The sequence below is a fragment of the Chiloscyllium punctatum genome, chromosome 46 (genome assembly GCF_047496795.1).
Source record: "Chiloscyllium punctatum isolate Juve2018m chromosome 46, sChiPun1.3, whole genome shotgun sequence".
In the NCBI taxonomy this organism is placed as follows: domain Eukaryota; kingdom Metazoa; phylum Chordata; class Chondrichthyes; order Orectolobiformes; family Hemiscylliidae; genus Chiloscyllium; species Chiloscyllium punctatum.
In genome coordinates, this window is record NC_092784.1 from 56,284,221 (window position 1) to 56,308,613 (window position 24,393).

Consider the following 24,393-nt stretch of genomic DNA (forward strand, 5'->3'; position numbering starts at 1 on the left):
GGCCATTCCACCCAGCTCTGCCATCCAAAAACAAAGAAGTGCAGATGTTGAAGACGTGAAACAAAAATAGGAACTGCTGGAGAAACCCGACAGGTCTGGCAGCACCTCACAGAGAAGAATCCCTACAGTGTGGAAACAGGCCATTTGGCCCACCAAGTCCGCAGTGACCTTCAGAAGAGCATCCTACCCAGACCCATTCCCCTTCCCCTATTACTCTACATTTCCACTGACTGATGCACCTAACCTACACATCCCTGAACACTATGAGACAATTTAGCATGGCCAATCCGCCCTAACCTGCACATCTTTGGACTGTGGGAGGAAACCAGAACACCTGGAAGAAACCCACGCAGATACAGGGAGAATGTGGAAACTCCAAACAGACAGTTGCCTAAGGCTGGAATCAAACCTGGGTACCTGGTGCTGTGAGGCAGCAGTGCCACCCCAGGAGAGAAAGCAGAGTTAACACGGAGTCCAGTGACTCTTATTCAGAACTGGACTTGAAACGTTAACTGTTTCTCTCTCCAGAGATCCTACCAGACCTGCTCAGTTTCTCCAGAAAGTTTTGATCCAACTCAGTTCCCTGTACCCTGCTTTCTTCCCTTTGATGCCTTTAGTCCCAAGAACTATAGTTAAGTCATTCTTGAAAACATTCAATGCTTTAGCCTCAAACATTTTCTGCGGTAAGGGGCTATTTTTACCAGCTCGATGACTGAAACTTGTCTTCGGTTTCTCTCCTCACCCTCCCTGGGTGCTTTCAATATTTACGAGCACAGCTGATCCAAACAGTCAGCTCATTTGCTGCCCCACTCCACACAAGGTTCCATGTCCAGCTAGCCTGCACACCCCTGGCCACTATGGGAAACCTAGCTTGGTCAATCCATTCTAACCTGCACAGATTTGGACTGTGGGAGGAAGCCAGAACACCCAGAGGAAACCCACTCAGACATAGGAGAGAACGCGCCAACTCCACACAGTCGCCCGAGGATGGAATTGAACCCGGGTCCCTGGCGCTGAGAGGCAGCAGTGCTAACCATTGAGCTATCGTGCCATCCTAAATTAAGTCGGTCTTCATCCCTCAGCACCTTTTCAAACAAAACAAAGGGTATCAGCCTTCGCAGTGGAAATTCCAACTGAACCTTCGTGTTTGTGGATTCCCAGCATTTTGCTAGGCACTGGGGGCAAATGGAATTTAGAGGAGGAAAGATTACTAAATTTTCACACGCTTTCTGCGAGACGTTACTCCACAATCGCCACTCTATTTATCTCCTGATCAACCTCGCCGAAACCACTACTTTGACAGACAAGGGCACATCAGTGGTTTTGTTCCGTCCCTGCCTCCCAATTTTGACTTGAAATGGCTCTTTATAAAAGTAATCCCAACGATTGCATAAATGAGGATCACAGAGTTTATTGCAGAATAGCGCAGGGTGTACACAGAACTTCAATGTTCTGAACCCATCTCCTTATCCACATATGAAATCCTTTCTTGACCTAACCAGAAACCAATGAGAGATATTCCAAGAAGTAACTCCAGGAGGGAGTTATTCATTTTAGATGATTATTTTTCAAATTAAGAATTGTAAAGGAATTTATTTTCATCATGGAAATGTGGAAAGGAGGGAAGATAGAAAAGTGGAATTCAATACAACTAAATATTAACTCAGAAATAGAAACAAAAACAGAACTTGCTAGAAAAGCTCAGCAGGTCTGGCAGCATCTGTGCAGGGAAGTTAAAGTTAAACACATTTGAGGCAAACTGGAAAGAGTTTTAGGATAAGGGGTAGCAGATTTAAAACAGAGATGAGAAATTACTTCACTCAAAGAGTGGTGAATCTGTGGAGTTCACTACCACAGATTGTGGTGGCTGCTGGGATTTTGCGTTAATCTATCTCATCCATTAAAGTTAATTAGTAATGGGTGGAAGGGTTAGGGAGAGCTGATAGGATATTGGAGTTGAGGGCGAGCTGCATTAGCCACGATTGTATTAAATGGTGGAACAGGCTCGAGAGAAGGAATTTCCAGCTCCTAGTTCTTCTGAGGTTCTGTCGAAAGGCCAATAATTGACAGTGTGACATCAGCTGATTCTCCAACTTAGAGGGCTGCGTTATGTGAAAAATGTCTACTTTATCTTTCAGAAATCAGATAAAGCTACATACTTAGATCCTGAAAGTAATTTTGTTGTCTTTTGGATTAAACCATATAGTTAAGGATGTCAGAAACGTAAATGAGACAGTTAGGCAACAGGGCGATCAAACTGAAAAACAGAAAACTACGAAGGATTATCTAAATAAAGAGAAAACCAGCGAATTTCCTGTTAGTCAAAACAAGACAGGCTGATTAGTTTCTGAATGATGATAAAACAAACTTGCTCAACATTATCATGCAACCAGGTAGCGCTGTTGTGACCTTTAAAATCTTTTCCTGATATTTAATTCTATTAAAGTGGGTGCTCCAGTTAGCAATACATTTGGGATTTTATTTATTGGCTGAGTCTGACATAATCAGGGTAGTGGTTTGTAATGCCTTCCCAGGATAGAACAGCCTGTGCAGTAACTATCAAGTTACAACAGTGTCTCTATTGACAAAACATAGTGTAGATCAACTACTTGACAAATACATACAAGATGATATTTATTCAGTCGACTGGGAATATGGTGATGTATTCGTAATGTCACTAGACTCTCCACATATCATTCATGCACATGTTAGGAGTTCTAATATGTAACAAACAGGGGTGTGTGTGTGTGTGTGTGTGTGTGTGTGTGTGTGTGTGTGTGTGTGTGTGGTGGTGGGGGGGTGGTATGTGTGCGTTGCTGTATTCTCTCACCTGGAAGTCAGAGTCCAATTCCTTTACCCTCCCATCCTTCAGCTTGAAGGTGGAATGTTCTGAATGCTGGAAATTCCAATTTGCATTCACTCAATGACATGGCTAACTGAAAAATCAAGCTCTTCTGATCTGGGTCAGGGTTAAAAGCAGCCGTTCTCCAACCCCCTTGCACCTTCCTTCCCTAGTCTTCAGTGCTGTGTTGACCTTAGCGACCAAAGTCGTGCTTGCCAATCTGTCACACTCGGATACGATAATCTGCCTTTCTCTATCACTCCTGCTTTCATATTTCCCCCGGAGCTCTTCTCCCTTTCCTCTAACCAAATGCAAGAAACGTAATTGAAACACCTTTTTTGTAACTTGGAAGAGAAATCTTACAAGTGCCCCAAAGAAAGTAATGCAGTCATCAGACCAGACAAAAGTCAGCATTAAAAGTCAGGCTTTTTTTTAAGGGCTTCTCAGCTTCCCATTCAAGGTGACACCTTCAGCATGCGAGTATTTGAAAGGAAACCAACTTACCCCCCTCCGTAAGCTTTGGAAAGAAGGGATCCTGGGTTTCACTGTCTTTATCTCGTTCAGACAGTAAGACAGCGGATCCCTGGTGAACTTGGGGGACGGGTGCCCATTAGCGAAAGACGAGGGGTAAAAGTTCAAAGGTGAGAAGGGGAGGGGTGGAAGCTGTTAATGTAAAGGGGAGAAATCAACCCATGGTGTAAAACAACAGAAGGGAGAAAGAAAGGGAGGACAAACAGCAAGGTCCAATGCAGCTCTTGAAAAGTCCTTCAGCCATTCAGTTACTAAACCAAGGCAGGCGCAATTCCTTTGGAGTTCACCTCCACAGTGTCTCTTCTACACCTTCACTTCCAGCAATGATACAAACACAGTCCTAGTGAAGTGAGCCCCCACTTCCTGGTCCTACCCCTATTCCCACTTCCCTTTCCTGACGGACAGGCAAAGTTACCACAAGCTTTGCAACTTTATCAGATTGTGACAATCGCTCACACGGCTTCATGATTGAGAGTTTATGGGGGTGGGGGGTGGGGGCGGTGTGTGGGGACATAGGGATTGTCACCCCATTGAAGCAGAAACTCAAAATCCAGCGTCGTTGGGCAATCTTTGTGGCAACTTTTACACGAAGCTCAACTTGGCATCTTAACCCTGACCTGAGGAAGACTCCAGGGGCCCCAGCAACGTCGCTGACTCTCAACTGCACTCTGAAAACACCCTAACAAACCATTCACATAACCGCAACCAAACAAACAGTCTGCAGTTCAAGGTAGCTCATCCCACTAGTTTCCCAGGGTAAGTAGACACGGGCAATAAACACAGGCCCAGAATGAATATCGATGAAAAACTGTCCACAAACTCACCCCGGCTTCAACATACCTTTCCCTGAGTATGCAGGGTTGATGGGGGATATTTGACATATGGAGCCAACTGGATAAACTAGCCATGACAGCAGTGTAACAGAAAGCACAGCAACCTTCATTAACCAGACAGAAACAAATTTTGTCAAGTGCTGCCTTGGATTACAGTGTCTGCTCAATATCTGACACTCTCCCTAGAAATATTGATTTCGTACAGCTCTCATTTTTCTCACAAAAGGTGTTGATTCTTGCTGGGCAGGAGACTATTTCCATGTCCTTATGCTCAGGTATTCATTCTCCACAAGCAGCAGGTATCTAAATTTAGACAAATTACCGATCCCACAATAGCCATTGTTGTTGATCTGAAATCTGTTCTCTCCAACGCACTGGCATTTTCCAGGAGGGCAAACTGCATAAGACTGGGAACTCAGGCTGGTTGCCTCAGTGATGTTAAGAGAATTGCAGTCCCCCTGCCTTTCCCAAACTCAGTATTGCCCAGGAACCAGGTTTAGGGCTGAAAATAATCTGTTGAAAATCCAGCTGAAGAGACTAATTTTTTTTTATGTTTGTGAAATACAGAAGAAAATCTAGAGAACTCCTTCTTGACTTTCCATTTCACAAACAGTAGCACTTGAATCAAACTCATCAGGCTAGATGCTGTTCAAGAGCTGCTTAGAATAACACTGTGATAAATCCATAATCTCATGCACAAACTTAACAAATATCAGAGTTAAATGCTGCAAAGTGAGGATTAAGTAGGGAAAGTTGTCAGACCAAATTCATTCCGATTTCCCATCCAGCCTCATGTTGCAAAACTCTTTAACCAAGTTTTTGGGACTCGTGTTGCATTAGGGATAGGACCAGGATCAACAGTTACCAAGTCACTTAAGACTGTCATCAGAAATTGTCAGATCAAATCCACAGATGATTAAAATTGATGGTGGGAAACCTCAAACCAAATTTGTGTATTTGTACAAATCAAACCCCTGAGCAGCATTTAAAAGCATAAAGCTGTTCCAAAAGGAGGTACCAAAAAAAGATACAAATATCTTTGGACTATTACTAGTACATAATGATCTTCACAATGGCATCGGCCCTTGTACAGGTCGTGGGTGTCTTTCAATCCACCATGATCGAAATGAATGGTGCAATGGGTTTGAAGGGCTGAATGGCCTGTTTCCAAGTTAATTTTTCATGGCTTTCCCTGGGCATTGGGTGGGATATTTGGGTCAGGTAATGTTCTCATATCAACCCCCTGGGCCCTGTGTTGCTCATGTGAAGACTCTGATTCAATGACCTTCTCTATTTCCTTCACCACACCCCAGCCTCTCCCAAATGGGTTCAGGCGTAGGAAACGCTCATATCAAAAAAAAAAGTGTGGCTCATCACAACGTCGAGGCCACACCAGTATCAGGGTTTCCCTGCGTATGGCATTAAGCACAGTTCTATGGCCCAATGTTGTTCTCTTGGCCAGAAAGAGCAGGGTACGAAATCATTCATGAAGTTGGTCGCGCTTTTAAAAATGAGGTGAAAGGCTGAAGATAAGGAAGCGTTTCACAGCCCACAATCCTGTGCTGCAGCTCAGCCGATTCAAGTCAAACACAATGAAGGGTGCAACAATTACAGGAAGCACTTAGCACTCGGACTTTTGTCACTCAGATTTAGAAAACCATCCCCCATCCAAACGCAAAGTACAATCTATTTCCTCCTCTCGTCTCACTGGTGCTGAAGATTACAGCTGCGTTAGTCAAGCCAGGTCTTCGGTGCCCTCTTGGTCTCTTGTGACAATGCCACAACTGGCTATGAGCAGCCTTTGCCCAACCAGGCCCTCTGAGGACTTAAAGAAAAAAGGTTCAAATTTTACCAAGAAGGAACTAGACAGAGACTGGGAGCAAGAATCCAGATGGTATTGTTCCCCACAGCCATTACAGGCCATCTAGCTCAAAAGAACCACAGCCAATTTCAACACTGAGGGTTACAGGAGTTCATTACCCAGGGTATTTTGGAAAAGATAGGTCTGGTCTCCTTGGAGCAGGGAGGTGGACAGAGAAAGAAGAAAGCTGTTTTGCTACTACCCCAGAGGACATAGATCCAAAACACTAATCAGCAAAACGTCTAAAAGCAGGCGGAGGAGAAATCCAGGAGCATCAGAGAGCTATCAGGATCTGGTATGCTTTAACTGAAATGGTGGTGGACTTGGTAAATAATTAAAGGGAGTTGGACAGATCCTTGAGGACGTGGCGTTTCCCAGGGTTAAAGGGCAAAGGCAAGGGGACGAAGTGCAACTCTTTTAAAGAGCCATTAATGACACGATGGGCTGAAGGTAGTTGGTTTGTGTTGTAAACTCCCATGACCTAACCTGTTGTAGAGATTCAGCATTATGGATTGGGCCCAGCACATTTTCACCTACATGGTATATTTACTATCCAAACACCTGCAGAGTGCTCAGGTGTAGCTGTTTCACCTACTGGAGTCGTTCGCTCGACAGGAGACGGATATTTATCGGTTCCTGGAAATTACTCAACAGTGCAGCTTTATTCATAACAGAAGCCTTGGTCCAGCAACTGTGAAGTGAAATGCAAAGTGCCAGGTACAAGTGGCAAGCTAGGCTGTGAAACTCAGTCACCTGGCACACTCCGAGATCCCGTCGGGATCAACTGTCCTGGTTTCGATGGCACTGGGGGCGGGTGGAAAGGATACAGATGGAAGAGAGTGGGTATTCGAAATTGCCAAACTGCACCCGGCCCTGTTAACTCACCCACATTCCCATTTCTCAATCTAAATGTATGGAAGCAATAAAAGCTGAGACTGACAGAGAAACATTTAAATAACGCACAGGTGAAAAATCTGTGAAGTGTAAACTGAAGAGGGCAAAGCATAGATTGGTGCTAAAGATTTGGGTTGTTTGCACTGGGATGTTCTGTAACTCTCTTCTCAGTTCTGTGCTCGTTTTCCGTAGCCCAGTAAATGTTGCAACTGGAAGTAACTCATGCCCCGTGCATTAAATCCACAACGAGAGGAAGAATCTTCAGAAAATCACTAACTGAACTACCCATGGTGAAAAAGCATAGATTATTGCCAAATCCCAGTTTGAGAGCAATGCCAGTTCTTCTGCTGAAGGAAGTGAGAGTATTTTATTCATTATTTCTTCTCATTTATTCCTTCCTCTACTGGAGACATAAATTCTAAAGATGTCACTCTGATAGCACCTGTCCTGGCGTGAGTTTGGACAGTGGCTATTCACAGGCTATTGACTCCGAGGGTCAGGAGCTGGTGGATAAACTGTAATTCTTACTTTGGTCGGAGGGAATATGAAGACCATCCGGGAACTCACCAAGCTTGGATTAAACCAGTGATCTCTCTCATCTTTCACAACACAATACCCGCACTGACATTTATCATCTTTCAACTCATTCTATACCTGCTGGCTGTCAGAGAAACACACAAACCTCCCTCCACTGGGGGGGCTGGATGGTAACGCCCTCTGTGATTAACAGGGCAAGCCATTGCAAGCCTATCCTCTTCCCACACTTTGCTACGACGGACTCGAGAATGTTGCTAATCGTTGCACCCTTCTTTCTCAGAGTTCAAAGAGTCATTCCATGCGCTCCAACATGGTCATCGTTGAGTCAGACCACTACATGCCAAATGTTCCATTGGTGCCCATTAAAGCTGGTTAGATTGCATGCATGCCGAGCGCCCAAGGAGCAGTATTACGGCTACTTCACAAAGCTTTTGTATTGTTTGGTCGGTGAAGGGTTTGGTTGGGGAGAGTGGTTGCACAAAGAGATTAAAAGATTATTTGATATCGCGGTCCACAACCCACTGCAAGAAAAAAAATGAACAATTATTGCAGCAACAAGGTCACATCATCAAAGAAAATGGAAAATGAATGAAGATTCAACCAGGAAGAATAAGCCTGGATAGAAGGAAAAGAAAGATTTGCATTTCTATCAAATGAGGGAAACCTCAGGAGATGCCAAATGTGCTTTACGGGGTCAGGCCAGTGATGAGGGTACAACGACTACTGATACCCCTGGGATAAGGCAGCAGGGGTATGTGGGGGAAACCCCCAGCATTTTCACTCCTCAGCAGGTGGACATATGGTCTGGACAGTGTCCAGCAGTGTCAGCTGTCTGGATACTCGACTGCCAAGTCTCCCCAATGGCAAGTGGTCACCTCGAGGAGGGATGGATGGAGCCTGTTGTGTTTTACGAGGACTGAAGGAAGGAGACAGCATGAGACTAGTCTTCCGTCAGTCGATTAAAAAGCTGCATTGGAACATCAGCAGGAACACCAACCTGCCCTTTTCGATGAAACATTGCCGCCTGGAGTTAACAGAAGAGAGAGCTGCAGAAATACTGACCAATGCTGGCTCCATTCCTCAAGATTTACAAACTAAGTAGAGGAGGGCACCCCATGAAGGTAACATCGACCACTGCTGGCGAGCTGAGCTCCTGGGGAGGGGCTGCCTGATGCTGGGGCTATGGTCTCGTTGGCTCGGGCAGTTCAGCAGGAACCCATCTATTTGACCAGACCTTAGCTGTCTACCTATGGTTGGTCAGGTATGGAGTTGGATAGGGTGCACGAGGCAGGCATGAGGGCCTGGCCGCACCCAGGTAAAGTGGGCACATGCTCCCCAGGAAGCCTCAATGACCAAGCTGCTGCCGAAACCTCACTTGGCTTGCAGTCAAAAATATCATCTCCTACAATATGTTACAATATTAAAGGTGCTAGATAAATGCAAGGGTTTTCTGTTGTCAACTCCTAGAAAATGGCAGGAGTAGGCCTTTCGGCCCTTCGAGCCTGACCACCATTTCATACAATCAAGGCTGATCATCCAACTCAGTCTCCTGTTCCTTGCGCCCCATACCTTTTGGTCCCTTTAGCCCCAAGAATTCTATCTGAATCCTTCTTTAAAACATTTGATGTTCTGGCTTCAATAGCTTTCTGTGACAGCTTCACCAGATTCTGGGTAAAGTAATTTCTCCTCATCTCAGTCTTAAAATGTCCTACCCTGTATCCTTAGATAGTGACGCTGGTCCTGAACTCCTCTGGTCATCAGAAACATCCTTCCAGAATATACCCCAGCCCTGTTTGAATTTTACAGGTCTGCATGTGATTCCCCCCAGCTGATTCCTCTCAACTCCAGTCAATGTAATCCTAACCAATGTAGTATCTTTTCATGCATCAGTCCTGCCATCCTAGAAATCAGTCTGGAAATAAGCCCTTGTTGCAGTCCCTCCATATCCAGAACATCCCTCCTCAGAGAAGGAGCCCAAAACTATCCCACTCCAGGTGCGGTCTCAGCAAGGTCCCATACAATTGCAGCAAGACCATCCTTACTCCAGTACTCCCATTAAGAAAGCCAACATACTGTCTGCCGACCTCACCACTGCTGCACCCGATGCCTACTTTCAACCCACCAGTTACCGGAGAGGAGTGGGAACCATACCTTAACCCTCACTGAGCTGGGAGACACAGGGGCCAGTCACGGTAGGCCGTTTTGACTGATCGGTGAATTTTGGTGTACAGCTGGGACCGAGACATGAAGCGTTCCTGGTTCGCGTGACTCAGTGCTTTTCTTAGCAGAGTCTAAATCCAATGGGAGTCCAGTAACCACCCAAACCACAGCAGTTCATACTGCTGACTGACCATCTCCTGAAGGTAATGAATCACAATCTTGGCAGTGGAGCCCATTGTGAGAATGAATAAGTACCAATATTAAAAAAAAAAGAACTTTCAACTGCCTGCCTTGACTTGTTCCTTCTTAGCTCCTTTGGATTTAAATGAGAGTTCTTGTATTTACGTTGCGCCCTTCATGACCACCAGACATCCCAAACCACTCTATTAACAGTGAAGTACTTTTAACCATGGAGCGTGGCAACCAGTTTACACACAACAGGCTCCAACACATGTCGTTGCAACCACAGGCAGATAATCTGTCTTAGTGATGTTAGCTGAGAGATAAATACTGGCCAAGACACGAGGGATAACTGTTCCAAGATCACGGGATTTGTCATGGGATCTGTCACATCGATCCAAGAGCACAGAGCAAGTCACAATTAGAAGGATGCAATCTCTGACAATGCAACACTCTTTTCTGAGCCTGGATTTCTGTTCAAGTGCACTGGCAATTGAAACCATGGCTGGCACCAGTAAAGTCTGGATCAGGGAATCAAATCCCTCTCACTACTGATGTCAGAAACCAGAGGACATACTGTTGGAGGCTAAATCGGCTGCAAGTCCGCCAAGTTCTCCCACCTTTTCCAAACCTGCAACTTCTGCAGCTCTGAAGGACACGAGCAGTAGATGCATAGAAACACTATCACCTGCCTCCAAACCACACACCATTCTGACTCGGAATGATGGCACTTGCCCTTGCTGTCACTGGGTCAAAACTCTGGATCTCTCTGTGGTGTACCAGCACCCCAAGACTGTCTCAGTTTAAGGTCATGGTTCCCCACTCACTTATCAAAGGCAATAGAGACTGGTCAACCAGCGATGCCCACATCTGATAAATTGATCTTTTTTTTCCCCCAGAAGTGCACAACTGCAATATCCTTAAATAGGGACAGCAAATGGTTAAACATGCAGTTCTCCTGAGAGTCAAGTGGATAAATCACTCTAGGCCAGAAGCTGCAGAGACAGGAAAGATCCAGAGTTGATTCCCAAATGAATTAAGTTATTGCAGCTGGCAATGGTAAGGGTAGAACAATCGGATCCAGCAGAAGCTGGGAAAGGAAGGAGGAGGAAGGGGAAAGAGAGACAATAAATCAGGCAGGGTCTGGTAACTGTTCAGTAACTGTTCTTGGGGAATGAGCGTGTGTGCTGTCAAAGAGCCGGATTCAGCAGTGATGCCCTAACACCCACTATTGAAAGAAACACTTGCATTTATATAGCACCTCTCACGGCCAGCCAGCAGCTTTCAAAGTGCAGTTGTTGCTGTAGTGGAGGTAACACGGCAATCAATTTGAGGACCATGAGCCCCCAACCCACAGCAGTGAGGTAGGTGATTGTCATCATATCCCTGACAGCCTTTTGACAGGAGAACCTGCTCATTTTTGCACTGGTGCAATGGGATCTCTTCTGTTCACCCAACAGAGCACTAGGGCCACAGTCCGATGTAATGTCAACGTGTGCATGTGCATGAGCCTCTGCTCTGTGTGTGCGTACGCGTGTGCGCCTTGGAAAGAGAGAGAGAAGTAGGAAGGAAACAAAGAAGCTGAAATACTGATCCACATGCAAGTGTAATCCAGAGACGGATCCCAGGTGACAAGCAGGTTCATACAAGGTCACGGAGAGAACAGAAATAAGTATCGCTGCCTAGGAAAGAAAGTTCACGTCAGTAAAACCTAAAACACAGCTGTTAGTTGTGAGGTGAAATCAATAAAATCACAAATCAATGCCTCATGTTAGAATTGTTAGCAACCATTCAAGCACATTGGACTCATCTGCTAGCCTCACTGATAGCTGTGTGTATTTGTCTCTACCTTGTTTTTTTTTCCGAATGGCCAGCGTTTGGTCTTGCTTTTGCCAATGGTTCTATGGTCGGTCTTTGGCTCAGATTTAAGAGAACCAATACTGTTCTCTGATGAAGTCCGATTAATCATCTGGCTGTAGTCTTCAAACTCGAGCTCCCCTGGTCTCTCAAATCCTGACTTGTGCGCCTCAATCAGCACTTGTGAATCCTGATTAAAGGTGAACAAAGAGAAAAACACATGAAACAGGCTTGCTTTTAAACAATGCCATCCACACAGACAGAAACGACCATATTAAAGGGTGTTTTGCAGGAGAAAATTATTCCTTTGCATCTTGAACTGAGGTGTACTTTGGGGGCCGACTGCATGCGATGAATCCAGATTCAGTATTCTGAAAGCCAAGGAAAGCACTCAATGTTCTGCAGCTAATTGAGTTGTTTTGCAAACAAAGACTTGTACTTTCACTTGACCTATCAGGACGTCCCCAAACTCTTCAGAGCCAAGTCAGTATTTTTGAAGAATAGTTAGTGTTGAAGTGCAGCAGCCAACTTTGCACAGTGAGATCCCTCAGACAATAACTGATGATCAGAAATTGCAATATACTTGGCCCATCGAGTCTGCACTGACCCTCTGAAGAGGGTCATATCCCTGTAAGCCCACATTTATCACAGTTAATCCACTTAGCCTGCACATCTAGCCTGATCACTATGGGCCAATTTAGCATGGCCAATTCACCGAACCTGCACATCTTCGGACTGTAGGAGGAAACCTGAGCACCTGGAGGAAACCCATGGGGAGAATGCGCAAACTCAATACAGACAGTCGCCCAGGGCTGGAATCGAACCCAGGTACCTGGTGCGATGAGGCAGCAGTGCTAACCACTGAGCCACTGTGCTGCCGAAATGACCAGGTGATCTGTCATTTGGCCAGGACATCTGGTAGAATCCCCCTTCTGCTCTTCAAAACCGTTCCTTGCCATCTTTGACATTTCCCCGAGAGGGCAGACACAGCTGAATGCTGCATTGCCTCAATACTGCATACAGAAAGGATGAGCCTGGAGTCTGTCCTCAAATCTCTGAAGGAGGAGACGTGAACCCATGACATTCTGACCCCGGGGTGCGAGTGCTACTCACTGAACCACGTCCCACACATGCCCAGTGGCCAAACAATCTGAACGGTTGGCAGCGCTCACGTACCCCGCTCTCGTTTACAGATTCCGCAGCTTTCGTCATCCCGTCCAGACACTTCCCAATGATCGGCATGACTTGGCGTTCTGTGTCTGCAAACATTTTGTATGCTTCGCACAGCTTCTGTATCCGCTTTTCATCCATCTCCTGAAGTTTCTGTAAAAACACATGCAGCAACTTGATTGATAAAGGAGACGATTCAGGAATTAGAGCCACTACAATGTGGAAACAGGCCCTTCGGCCCAACAAGTCCACGCTGACCCCCTGAAGAGTATCCCACCCAAACCCATTCCTCTACCCTATTATTCTACATTTACCCCTGACTAATGCACCTAAACCTACACATCTCTGAACACTATGGGGCAATTTCCCATGGCCAATTAATTCACTTAACCTGCACATCTTTGGATTGTGGGAGAGGACCCACGCAGGCACAGGGAGAATGTGCAAACTCCACACAGACAGTCGCCCGAGGCTGGAATCGAACCCGGGTCCCTGGTGCTGTGAGGCAGCGGTGCTAACCACTGAGCCACCGTGCCGCCCTGTGAAGGAACTGAAGGGCAGAGGGGAAATCCCACCATTCACAGAGCAATACCTATCAATGTCACAATGGCGAAACCAGTAGCTTCCAATACTGATTATTAAGGTTTTAACCTGGATTGTCAACTCTGGTTGGACATATTCCTGGACATTTCATCCTTCAGCTATCTCACACTCACATTCCTGTCACTGGCCACCTAACATTCTTGTAGTGCAAGGGTGTAAAAAAGGTTATCAGGAGTAGGTGGAAAAGCAGATCTGACCAGAGCTGGTTCATGGGGCTGAATGGCTTACTGTACATGCACTTCCATATGAAACCTGTTCATCCTCAACTAGATTCTTTATCGGATTACCTGTTGGTCGATTTTTGACTACCAGTCATACAGCCATGTTCCACGTGCCAAATACGTTTTAATAGCTAATAAACAAAATGTTTTCTTTTTCATTTTAAAAGAAATGTATGATGTTTTATCGCCTCTTATGATTTTACTGCTAGGACTTTTCATTGCCATGTCCTAATGGGTTAATTTATAATTGTCCAGAGAAACATCTGGGTGACGCAGAGTGTTGGCAATCCTCAGTAGCTAAAGAGAGTTTGCAGGAATAGGAAGGAACGTAACATCTAATCTGGTGTCATAACTAGCACTCAAGTAATGCACTCAAATAAAATTAACCCAAAGTTCATCCCTTTGAGAGACTAAATTTCACAAAGTTAACAGCCGACTCTATTCTGCATTCTGTGCTTAAACTTGCACAGCTTTCTCCAAATGCCTCTGACACAAATATTTCTTCCAAACCTACTTCCAGCTAAATTTACCTCACCTAGTTTCGATGCTCCCAAGTGCCAATTTCTTTGACTTACATTAAAAACATGAGGCATCTCCACAAAATAAAACTGATTCTGGTCCTTGTTGTATTTCTGTAGTTGTGAGGCGTACTCATTCTTGCTTTCTTCCACCATATGATTCCGCAGATTTGCCTGTTGTTTTGCCTGAGAGACAAACAAATAAACACAATTTATACTTCGACAGTGAAGGGCGCATTGCATCAATCCACTTATGTTCAAAGTGGGAAGTGTATGGACGACACCTCCCTGCCAACAGTTGAGATTAGAATCCCTACAGTGTCTTTTGGCCAGGACATCTGGTAGAATCCCCCCTTCAGCTCTTCGGCCCAACCAGTCCACACCGACCCCCCTGAAGAGTAACCCAGCCAGACCCATTTCCCTCTGACTAATGCACCTAACACTATAGACAATTTAGCATGGCCAGTTCACCAGACCTATTTCCCCCACCCTAGTATTCTACATTTACCCCTGACCAATGCACCTAACCATACACATCCCTGAACATTATGGGCAGTTTAGCCTAGCCAATCCAGCCTGACCTGCACATCTTTGGACTGTGGGAGGAAACCCGAGCACCCGGAGGAAACCCACACAGACACAGGGCAAACTCCACACAGACAGTCGCCAGAGGCTGGAATCGAACCCAGGTCCCTGCCGCTGTGAGGCAGCAGCGCTAACCACTGAGCCACCTCCCCTTCACTATTGAATTCAGAATCAAAACCTATAACTAGGAATTCTATAATTAAAAAATAATTAAAAGGGCACATCAAAAAATTATATTCATTTTCACACTTCTATTTTCCACTTTGGTTGGGCCCCAGACAGATAAAGATTACAAGAGTATTTATTGCTGGTAAACATCACCTTTATTTGAACGGTTTAAGTGGTAACTACATACAACACAAGACCAACACTGAACCAGACAGAACAACCTCTGAGGAGTCATGAGGTATTGCACGTTGTCTCCTGATCATATAGACAATCTTCTTATTTACAAACTCCCATTAACTCTTTTAAACTACAGGCAAACAACCTTTAGAACTGAATTAGAAAGCAGAGATCATAAAGGATACTGTGGATGCTGCAAAGCTAAATGAAGAACAGAAAATGTGTAGGTTAGCAGGTTAGGCAGTATCTGTGGAAGAGAGTTTAAAAAAAAGAATCAACATTTCAGCTCGATGATCCTTCATTAGAACTTGGAAAAGTTAGCGATGTAACAGGTTTTGAGAAAGTGGTCAGTGGGACAAGGACAGAAGGAAAGTCTGTGATAGATTGGAAGACAAAAAAGATTCAGTGACAGATGATTTAGTGTTTCAGGGGAAGCGAACTGGAACGAGGGATGGGTTACTCTTCAGAGGGTTGGTGTGGACTTGTTGGGCTGTAGGGCCTGTTTCCACATTGTAGGGATTCTAGAAGGACGATGGCTCAGTGGTTCGGACTGCTGCCTCACAGCGCCAGGGACCCGGGTTCGATTCCACCCTCAGGCGACTGTCTGTGTGGAGTTTGCACATTCTCCCCTTGCTTGCGTGGGTTTCCTCCGACAATCCAAAGATTTGCAAGTTAGGGTGGATTGGCCATGCTAAATTGCCATAGTGTTCAGGGATGTGTAGATTAGGTGCGTTAGCCAGGTGTAAGTGTAGAGTAATGGGAAATAAGTCTTGGTGGGATACTCTTCGGAGGGTCGGTGTGGACTTGTTGGGCCGAAGGGCCTGTTTCCACAATGTAGGGATTCTACTAATAAAAAGAAAAGAAACAAAAGAAGATGTGCCTGAAGAAAGTGAAACTAAAATGTGTGAAGGAACCAAAATAGAGGGACAGAGTTTACAGTCTGGAACGGCTATACTCTATGTTGAGTGCAGAAGGCTATAAAGTACCTAAACAAAAAGGTCATGTGCATTTTGCATTAGTTCAAGTACACCCGTGTTTAGAGAGGTCAAATACAGAGTAAAGATTACATGAAGCTGTTTCACGGATGTGAGTTCATCTAAGCCAGATCAGCATTTCCAAAACAGGCCTTAGTTGCCTTCGCTGTATCACTTCAGTGACAAATTAGAGAAACCGTGATGTGCTGTGGGAATCATAGCCACCACACATTGGGATGAAGCTCTGACAGGTCTCGAGGGAAAGGAACTTGGAGGGCTGGACTGAACGCCAAGTCTACCTTTTCCACATCAGCTTTGGTGGCGTTGATGTCATTGTCGGCTTTCTCTGCATTCTGCATTGCCTTCTCTGCCTCCTTGCAGTCTCGTTCAAACCTCCTTTTTGCCTGTGGGGACACAGATAGTCAGATTTAAACTGACTGCAACTCCAGCTGGATGGCTTAGGAAGCGGCAGTACCTGGGGGGGGTGGTTTGGACCCATCTGCTAAAGAGATTTGAAGACCATCACGGCAGATGGTGAAACTGAAATTCAATACGCGAATGTGAAATCACAAACACCAGAATGGTGATCACACAACCTTTGTCAATGGTTAGAAAACCCAACTGGTTCACTAAAGGCCTAGAGGGAAGGAAATCTGCTATCCTTACATGGTCTGGTCTACATGTGTGCTCCACACACCAGCACCGTGTGAGACTCTTAACTGCCCCTTCAAATGAGACAGCAAGCCACTCAGTTATATGAAAACTGCTAAAAAGTCTCAAAAGGAAAAAAAAGAGTAGACAGACCTCCTGGCAATGACCTTGCCACTGGAAATGGCATCCGATTGACCCTGTACAGCCCTCCCCGCCAACATCTGGGAGCTGAACACAAAATCCCACCTTCACAATGAGGATACCCACTATCACACGGTGTGACACTATCAATGTATCAACGGGATAGATTTTGAATGGATCTGGCAACTCAAAACAGGGCATCCAAGATCCTCTACAGGCCTTCAACAGCTTCAGAACTGTATTCGAACTCTGCACTAGGAGGGTCAGGTTGTGTATCTCCCAGTCTAACTGTGCTACCAAACCAGGAAGTCAATATGGGTTCCATTAGGAGTGCAGGAGGGAATGCTGGGAGCAAACACAGGCTGGCTGACAAATAAAGCGCCAACTGAGTGAATCTCCAACACAGGGCAACCTGCATGACAAACAGTGGAAACAGCATGCACTAAGCAGGGCGGTTTGATCCCACAACCAACAGATCAGGTAAACCCTGCAGTCCTGCCACATCTAGTTGGGAAAGGTGATGGACAATTAAACAACTAACAGGTGGTGGAGGATCCCCAACTTCAATGATGGGGGAGCTCAACACACTAGGGCAAAAGACAGGGCTGCTGGTTTTGCGTCTACCTACGATCAGAAGTGCTGTACGAATGATCTCTCTCAGCCTCCTAATGAAATCCCCAGGCTCCACACGTCAGTCTCCAACCAACCCCATCCCTGAGACCACTTCTTCCAAAACAGGACTGGTGCCAGCATCCACTTTATCATGTGGAAAATTGCCCAGTTACCCCTGTGCACAAAAACCAGGACTAATCCAAGCCCACCAATTCCCATCCTATCAGTCCACACGTGATCATTGGCAAAACGGTAGATAAGGCCATCGACATTATTATCAAGCGACAAGTGCAAAAGGAATAAGTTGCTCATTAACACGCAGTTTGGGTTCCACCAGGGCCACTCAGCTTTTGGCCTCATTACAGCCTTGGTCCAAACATGGACCTAAGAGCTGAACTCCAGAGGGGAGTAGAGAGCGACAGTTCTTGACACTGAGGCAGCACTTGGCTGTGTGTGGTACCACGGGGCCACGGGAGAACTCAAGTCAATGAGAATCAGTAGGAAAGCTCTCTGCTGGTTGGAGTCATACAAAGGAAGATGGTTTTGTGGTTGTTAGAGGTCAATGAGTGAAAACAAAAAGTCAAAATCATGGCAAACAAATGCATCTTGTCACTAACGGAAATCTTTTTTTAGCTCATTAAATAAACTTACATTGTCCAGCTGTTTAAAACTAGTTTCTAGGTTCTGTTGAGCTTTCCTTCCTTCTAGAAGATGCTGAAAAGACAAAGGACTCCATTATCAAAAAGACCACCACCACATCCAAACATTAGAAACAGGAGAAGGGAAAGGGTCTTTGGACTGTTGAGGTTGCTCTGTCATTCACTCAAATCATGGCTGATCTGATCATGATCTCACTTTTATTTTCCTCACTGCACATCATCAATTTGGATCAAAGATTTGTCTAAAACTCGGGTGTGAATACATTCTGTGATCCAGCCTCCACTGTGCGCTGGGTGAGCAACTTCCAGAGATTAACAACCCTCAAAAGATAAAATTCCTCCTCACTTGTATCTTCGACCGAAAGGTCCCCGACTTGAAAAATGTGACCACTATTTCTCCACCTTCCCACAAGGAGGAGAACACACACACACACACACACACACACACACACACACACACAGTGTCAACACCGTCAAGTCTCCTTAAACCTTGTATGTTTGAATGAGGCAAGCTCACATTTTCTGGATTCTAGTGAGTGTAGGTCTAATCTGCTCTCTCTTTCCTCATAAAACAACCCTTCCATCCCAGGACTCAGCACTGTTAGCCTTCTTCGAGAAGTCTCAGTGCAACCATCTTGCTCCTTAAATAAGGATACAAAATCTCCAAGCTGTGCGTGGTCTCACCCATGCTCTGTGCAGTTCCCTCTTTATAATAATTATTCACTGTAATACGAAAGTGGAGTTGAGGCCAAGATGCGATCAGCCATGATCGTATTAAATGGCGGAGCAAACTTGAGGGGCCAAATGGCCACCTCTTACTAATGTTCATATGCCTTTCCTTTTTTTGGGTTAAGGACAAGAGTTTTGTGGTTTTCCGTTGACAGGAACCTTTCAAAAACCTCATGAATTTTGAAGGATTACAGCCAGTGCACCCACCATCTCTGCAGCAACTTTGTTTAATATTCTGGAATAATGCCATCAGGTGGAGCAGACTTTTCAACTTTAAGTCACATTTATTTTTGTACAACGTTTTTCTAAAGCTACCTCAATCTGAATGTGAAATTCTCTTCTGTTGTGATAACTTTTCCTGATAGGTTCCTTCACATTAACGAATCCTTAAAACACATTACTCAGAAACCATCTGAATATATCATGAAAACTACCAGAGGGGAATCAATTTGCCAACCTGGGGAGTGGGTGTAGGGAAGGGATGAACACAGAGCAGCATTGTGCCATACCATTTTGCGTTCCTGTTTATTTTCGTGCAAGTATTTCAACAATTGGGCAAAGATATTCTGCATCAGGTTCTCTGCTATAATCTCCCGCTGCCCAGCGTAGTCATTCAATTCATTGAGAATGTTGATGAAGGCCTGATACTGGGAGAACCTGCAGGGAGGAATAAAACAAGGAGTGATAATTGATTCAAATTCAATTGAAATATTTCCCTTGGGATAATTTTCCCATCCCCTTTCAGTCCAGACCCCTGCATAGGTCCCACCTCAAAACATCTCTCCAATATCTCACTCCAGTTGGTACAAATAGTTACACAACATTAGGAGACAGTGGGCATTATGGCCTGACCCCACCAATATATAATTAGGGAAGGAAATCCCAAAGTTGCTTTAATGGCTGCCATGCAACCAGAGTGCACCTTTCTGCCCACACACAAGAGAACCAAGTGTAGGGGCTTTCTAATATATATTGATTGACAATGACCCCAACCACTGCCTTTTACTCAGTAGTTACTGTTATTGAAGAGTTCTGCAGCTATTCTCCAACACCAAGTAATACAAGATTAAATACAGCCTTGTTCATTGGGGATTAACTGCAATACCTCTGTAAATAACCCCAGCCGACCCTTCACACCGAACCTCCCTGCTGTCAGGCTCTTTTCTCATTGGTCTCCCTATCAGAACGCATCACCGTGAGGGGGTGCAGGGCTCCGAATGGGACATGACAAAGGGAACGGGTCAAAGGATCTCTCCTGCTGCCTAGATTCTAAGTGGAAAGAGTTTCAGACCAAATTATTCGCCCATTATTCCAGAGGCACGTGCTCCAGGGAAGCAAGGTTTACAGCCTCGCACAAACCAACCAGGACATTGGCCCCACTTTGATTCCAACTCCGGCTGACCACCAGGAGCTTCCTTGTCAGAGTGTGAAGGAGTCTCAATTGGACTCTTCATCTGCTAAACACAAGCACTCTGCTGGAATGGATACTGATGGAATCCACACTGACTGGAGGGGCATTGCCCAGCTCCAATGAGCTGGGGAAATGGTGTGCAATACAACCCATGATGCCTCGCAATGAGGAGACTGGAAAACGCCTCATCAGTACACACCTCCACCCAACTCCTTCAATGCCTGCAGTAATAAAGAACACATTCACTTAGCATTTACCAGGAATGCATTGTTTTAGTTGTGGTGTGCCATTGGAACATTCCGAGGGGAATTAACAATCTGGGATTGAGCATTCAGAGCCCACCAATTAAAGTTTGTGTTTACTGCTGCAGTGGACTCTAATTTTCCCCAGCATTTTAATGGTTAAGTATCCGACAGATTCTCTCTCCCTGGCCACATCTGGAAACTTGAAGACCACAAGAAACCACTTGATCTTCTCTTCTCTGTAGAACAGAAAACTCATTGACAACTGACCACTGAGTTTCTTCTGATGTCTGGTAGTGAATTGCATGCTTTGAAAGCCAGCAAAACAACTTCATTATCGCGGAGTGAATAAAGGATCTGGCTCCAGTCCCGGAAACGCTATCACGGAGCTTTTGTAGTCACCTGGTAATTCCTGAAGGACCAGTTATTGGGGCATAAGCAGTTCCCCTAGCATCCCAACAGTCAATACATTTACGCATGCGGACACACATACACATTGGAATGCGGGGCCAAAAGCAAAAATCACGTGCTCCTGACACGAGCCCAGTATTAAGACCATAAGACCATAAGACATAGGAGTGGAAGTAAGGCCATTCGGCCCATCGAGTCCACTCCGCCATTCAATCATGGCTGATGCGCATTTCAGCTCCACTTGCCAGCGTTCTCCCCGTAGCCCTTAATTCCTCTAGACAACAAGAACCTATCAATCTCAGCCTTGAAGACATTTAGCGTCCCGGCTTCCACTGCACTCCGTGGCAATGAATTCCACAGGCCCACCACTCTCTGGCTGAAGAAATGTCTCCGCATTTCCGTTCTGAAATGACCCCCTCTAATTCTAAGGCTGTGTCCACGGGTCCTAGTCTCCTCGCCTAACAGAAACAATTTTCTAGCATCCACCTTTTCAAAGCCATGTATTATTTTGTACGTCTCTATTAGATCTCCCCTTAATCTTCTAAACTCCAACGAATACAATCCCAGTATCCTCAGCCGTTCCTCATATGCTAGACCTGTCATTCCAGGGATCATCCGTGTGAATCTCCGCTGGACACGTTCCAGTGCCAGTATGTCCTTCCTGAGGTGTGGGGACCAAAACTGGACACAGTACTCCAAATGGGGCCTAACCAGAGCTTTATAAAGTCTTAGTAGTACATCTCTGCTTTTATATTCCAACCCTCTTGAGATAAGAGACAACATTGCATTCGCTTTCTTAATCACAGACTCAACCTGCATGTTTACCTTTAGAGAATCCTCGACTAGCACTCCCAGATCCCTTTGTGCTTTGGCTTTATTAAGTTTCTCACCATTTAGAAAGTAGTCCATTCCTATATTCTTTTTGCCAAAGTGCAAGACCTCGCACTTGCTCACGTTAAATTCCATCAGCCATTTCCTGGACCACTCTCCCAACCTGTCTAGATCCTTCTGTAGCCTCCCCACTTCCTCAGTACTACCTGCCTGTCTACCTAACTTTGTATCATCGGCAAACTTCGCTAGAGAATGCCCCCGGTTCCCTCATCCAAATCATTAATATATAATGCGAACAGCTGTGGCCCCAGCACCGAACCCTGCGGGACACCGCTCGTCACCGGCTGCCATTCTGAAAAAGAACCTTTTATCCCAACTCTCTGCCTTCTGTTAGATAGCCAATCCTCAATCCATCCCAGCAGCTCACCTCGAACACCATGGGCCCTCACCTTGCTCAGCAGTCTCCCGTGTGGCACCTTATCAAAGGCCTTTTGAAAGTCCAGATAGACCACATCCACTGGGTTCCCCTGGTCTAACCTACTTGTTACCTCTTCAAAAAATTCCAACAGGTTTGTCAGGCATGACCTCCCTTTACTAAATCCATGTTGACTTGTTCTAATCAGACTCTGCTCTTCCAAGAATTTAGAAACCTCATCCTTAATGATGGATTCTAGAATTTTACCAACAACCGAGGTTAAGCTGATTGGCCTATAATTTTCCATCTTTTGCCTTGATCCTTTCTTGAACAAGGGGGTTACTACAGCCATCTTCCAATCATCCGGGACCTTTCCTGACTCCAGTGACTCTTGAAAGATCTCAACCAATGCCTCTGCTATTTCCTCAGCAACCTCTCTCAGAACTCTAGGGTGTATCCCATCGGGGCCAGGAGATTTATCAATTTTAAGACTTTTTAACTTTTCTAGCACTATCTCTTTCGTAATGGCAACCATACTCAACTCAGCCCCGTGACACCCTTTAATTTTTGGGATATTACTCATGTCTTCCACTGTGAAAACTGACGCAAAGTACTTGTTAAGTTCTCCTGCTATTTCCTTATCTCCCATCACTAGGCTCCCTGCATCAGTTTGAAGTGGCCCAATGTCTACTTTTGCCTGTCGTTTGTTTCTTATGTACTGAAAGAAACTTTTACTATTATTTCTAATATTACTGGCTAGCCTACCTTCATATTTGATCCTCTCATTTCTTATTACACTCTTTGTTATCCTCTGTTTGCTTTTGTATCCTTCCCAATCTTCTGATTTCCCACTGTTCTTAGCCACTTTATAGGATCTCTCTTTTTCTTTAATACATTTCCTGACTTCCTTTGTCAGCCAAGGTTGTCTAATCCCTCCCCGGTTAATCTTTCTTTTCTTGGGAATGAACCTCTGTACAGTGTCCTCAATTATACCTACAAACTCCTGCCATTTTTGCTCTAGTGTCTTCCCGGTTAGCCTCTGCTTCCAGTCTATTTTAGTCAGTTCCTCTCTCATGCCCTCATAATTACCTTTATTCAACTGTAACATCATTACATCAGATTTCGCCTTCTCCCTTTCAAACTCCAGACTGAACTCTACCATATTATGGTCGCTACTTCCTAAGGGTTCCCTTACTTTAAGATCTTTTATAGAGTCTGGTTCATTGCAAAGCACTAGGTCCAGTACTAAACTAAACTTCTAAGGTCCTTTTATTGGGCCCTGGTGCCAACAGCCCCTTGTCTCTCTCTCACACACACGCACCACGCACACACGCACAAAGCAGATCTCTCTAAATCTGCCAGTGTTTCACTTAAGTCAGCCACTGAAGGGCCCTACAATAACAATCCAGGATAAATGGCCCCCTCAGAAATGGGGACAGAAATTAAAACCCCTCTCCACATAATAGCAACTCAGCCCATGAACACCCAGCAGAGACTTGTGAGCACCATGTTCACCTTCTGGAGTGATCATCTGACCCCATCTTAAAGAATCTGAAGGATCTTCCATCCCCTCCCCACCCCCCCACCCTTGGGGACAGCACGTCTCCTGCACTCAAAAAAGTCCAATTCCAAATTGCTCCGGGGGTCTGTCAGTGCAACATAACCTCTTCAACGACCCAGTGTGACCATAACCATGCCCCACTTCCAGATGTAACAAGGTACCTCTGTTCACTTCAGCCGAGTGATAGCGACTTACTTCATTTCGTGATCTTCCTTTGAGACCCTCTTGGGGCTGTATTTCTTCACCAATGTCCTGAGGGAAGGAAGCACAATCATCACGTGGAGCAAACCACTCTTCTCCTCATTGGTCCATGATGATGCAAAGCCCTGGTTAGACCACAGCTGGAGATGCTCTAGGTGCTGCATAGATTCACCAGAGTGATACCCGAGCCCTCAATTAAATGACACGGGGAAATTTACAGAAATGACAATTGAACTCCCTTACAGTTACAAGGTAAATAGTAGATTGGATTGACCTTTCCATTACATTAAGGGGAAATCGATAGATTAGATAATGAGAAATTATTACCACTGGTTAACAAGTCTTGGACAAAGGGGCCTATTCACAACATTAAAAGGTCAGATCTTTCAAGGGGAGCTAACAAATCTGCACACAGAGA

General features: G+C 45.2%; 1 protein-coding gene across 2 annotated transcripts in view; it reads right to left on the bottom strand.

The window, feature by feature from the left end:
- LOC140468129 (cdc42-interacting protein 4 homolog) overlaps positions 1-24,393 on the bottom strand; it is a 127,457-nt gene that overhangs the window by 15,778 nt on the left and 87,286 nt on the right. Inside the window, exons 3-10 of one of the 2 annotated variants that reach the window (XM_072564321.1) lie at positions 23,970-24,026; positions 19,413-19,560; positions 18,167-18,229; positions 16,411-16,515; positions 14,265-14,393; positions 12,872-13,018; positions 11,688-11,885; positions 3,347-3,505 (exon numbers count right to left, since the gene is read on the bottom strand). In XM_072564321.1, coding sequence (XP_072420422.1) covers positions 3,347-3,505; positions 11,688-11,885; positions 12,872-13,018; positions 14,265-14,393; positions 16,411-16,515; positions 18,167-18,229; positions 19,413-19,560; positions 23,970-24,026 — 1,006 coding nt within the window. The remainder of the gene's footprint in view (positions 1-3,346; positions 3,506-11,687; positions 11,886-12,871; positions 13,019-14,264; positions 14,394-16,410; positions 16,516-18,166; positions 18,230-19,412; positions 19,561-23,969; positions 24,027-24,393) is intronic. The other variant, XM_072564322.1, reaches the window with a different exon arrangement.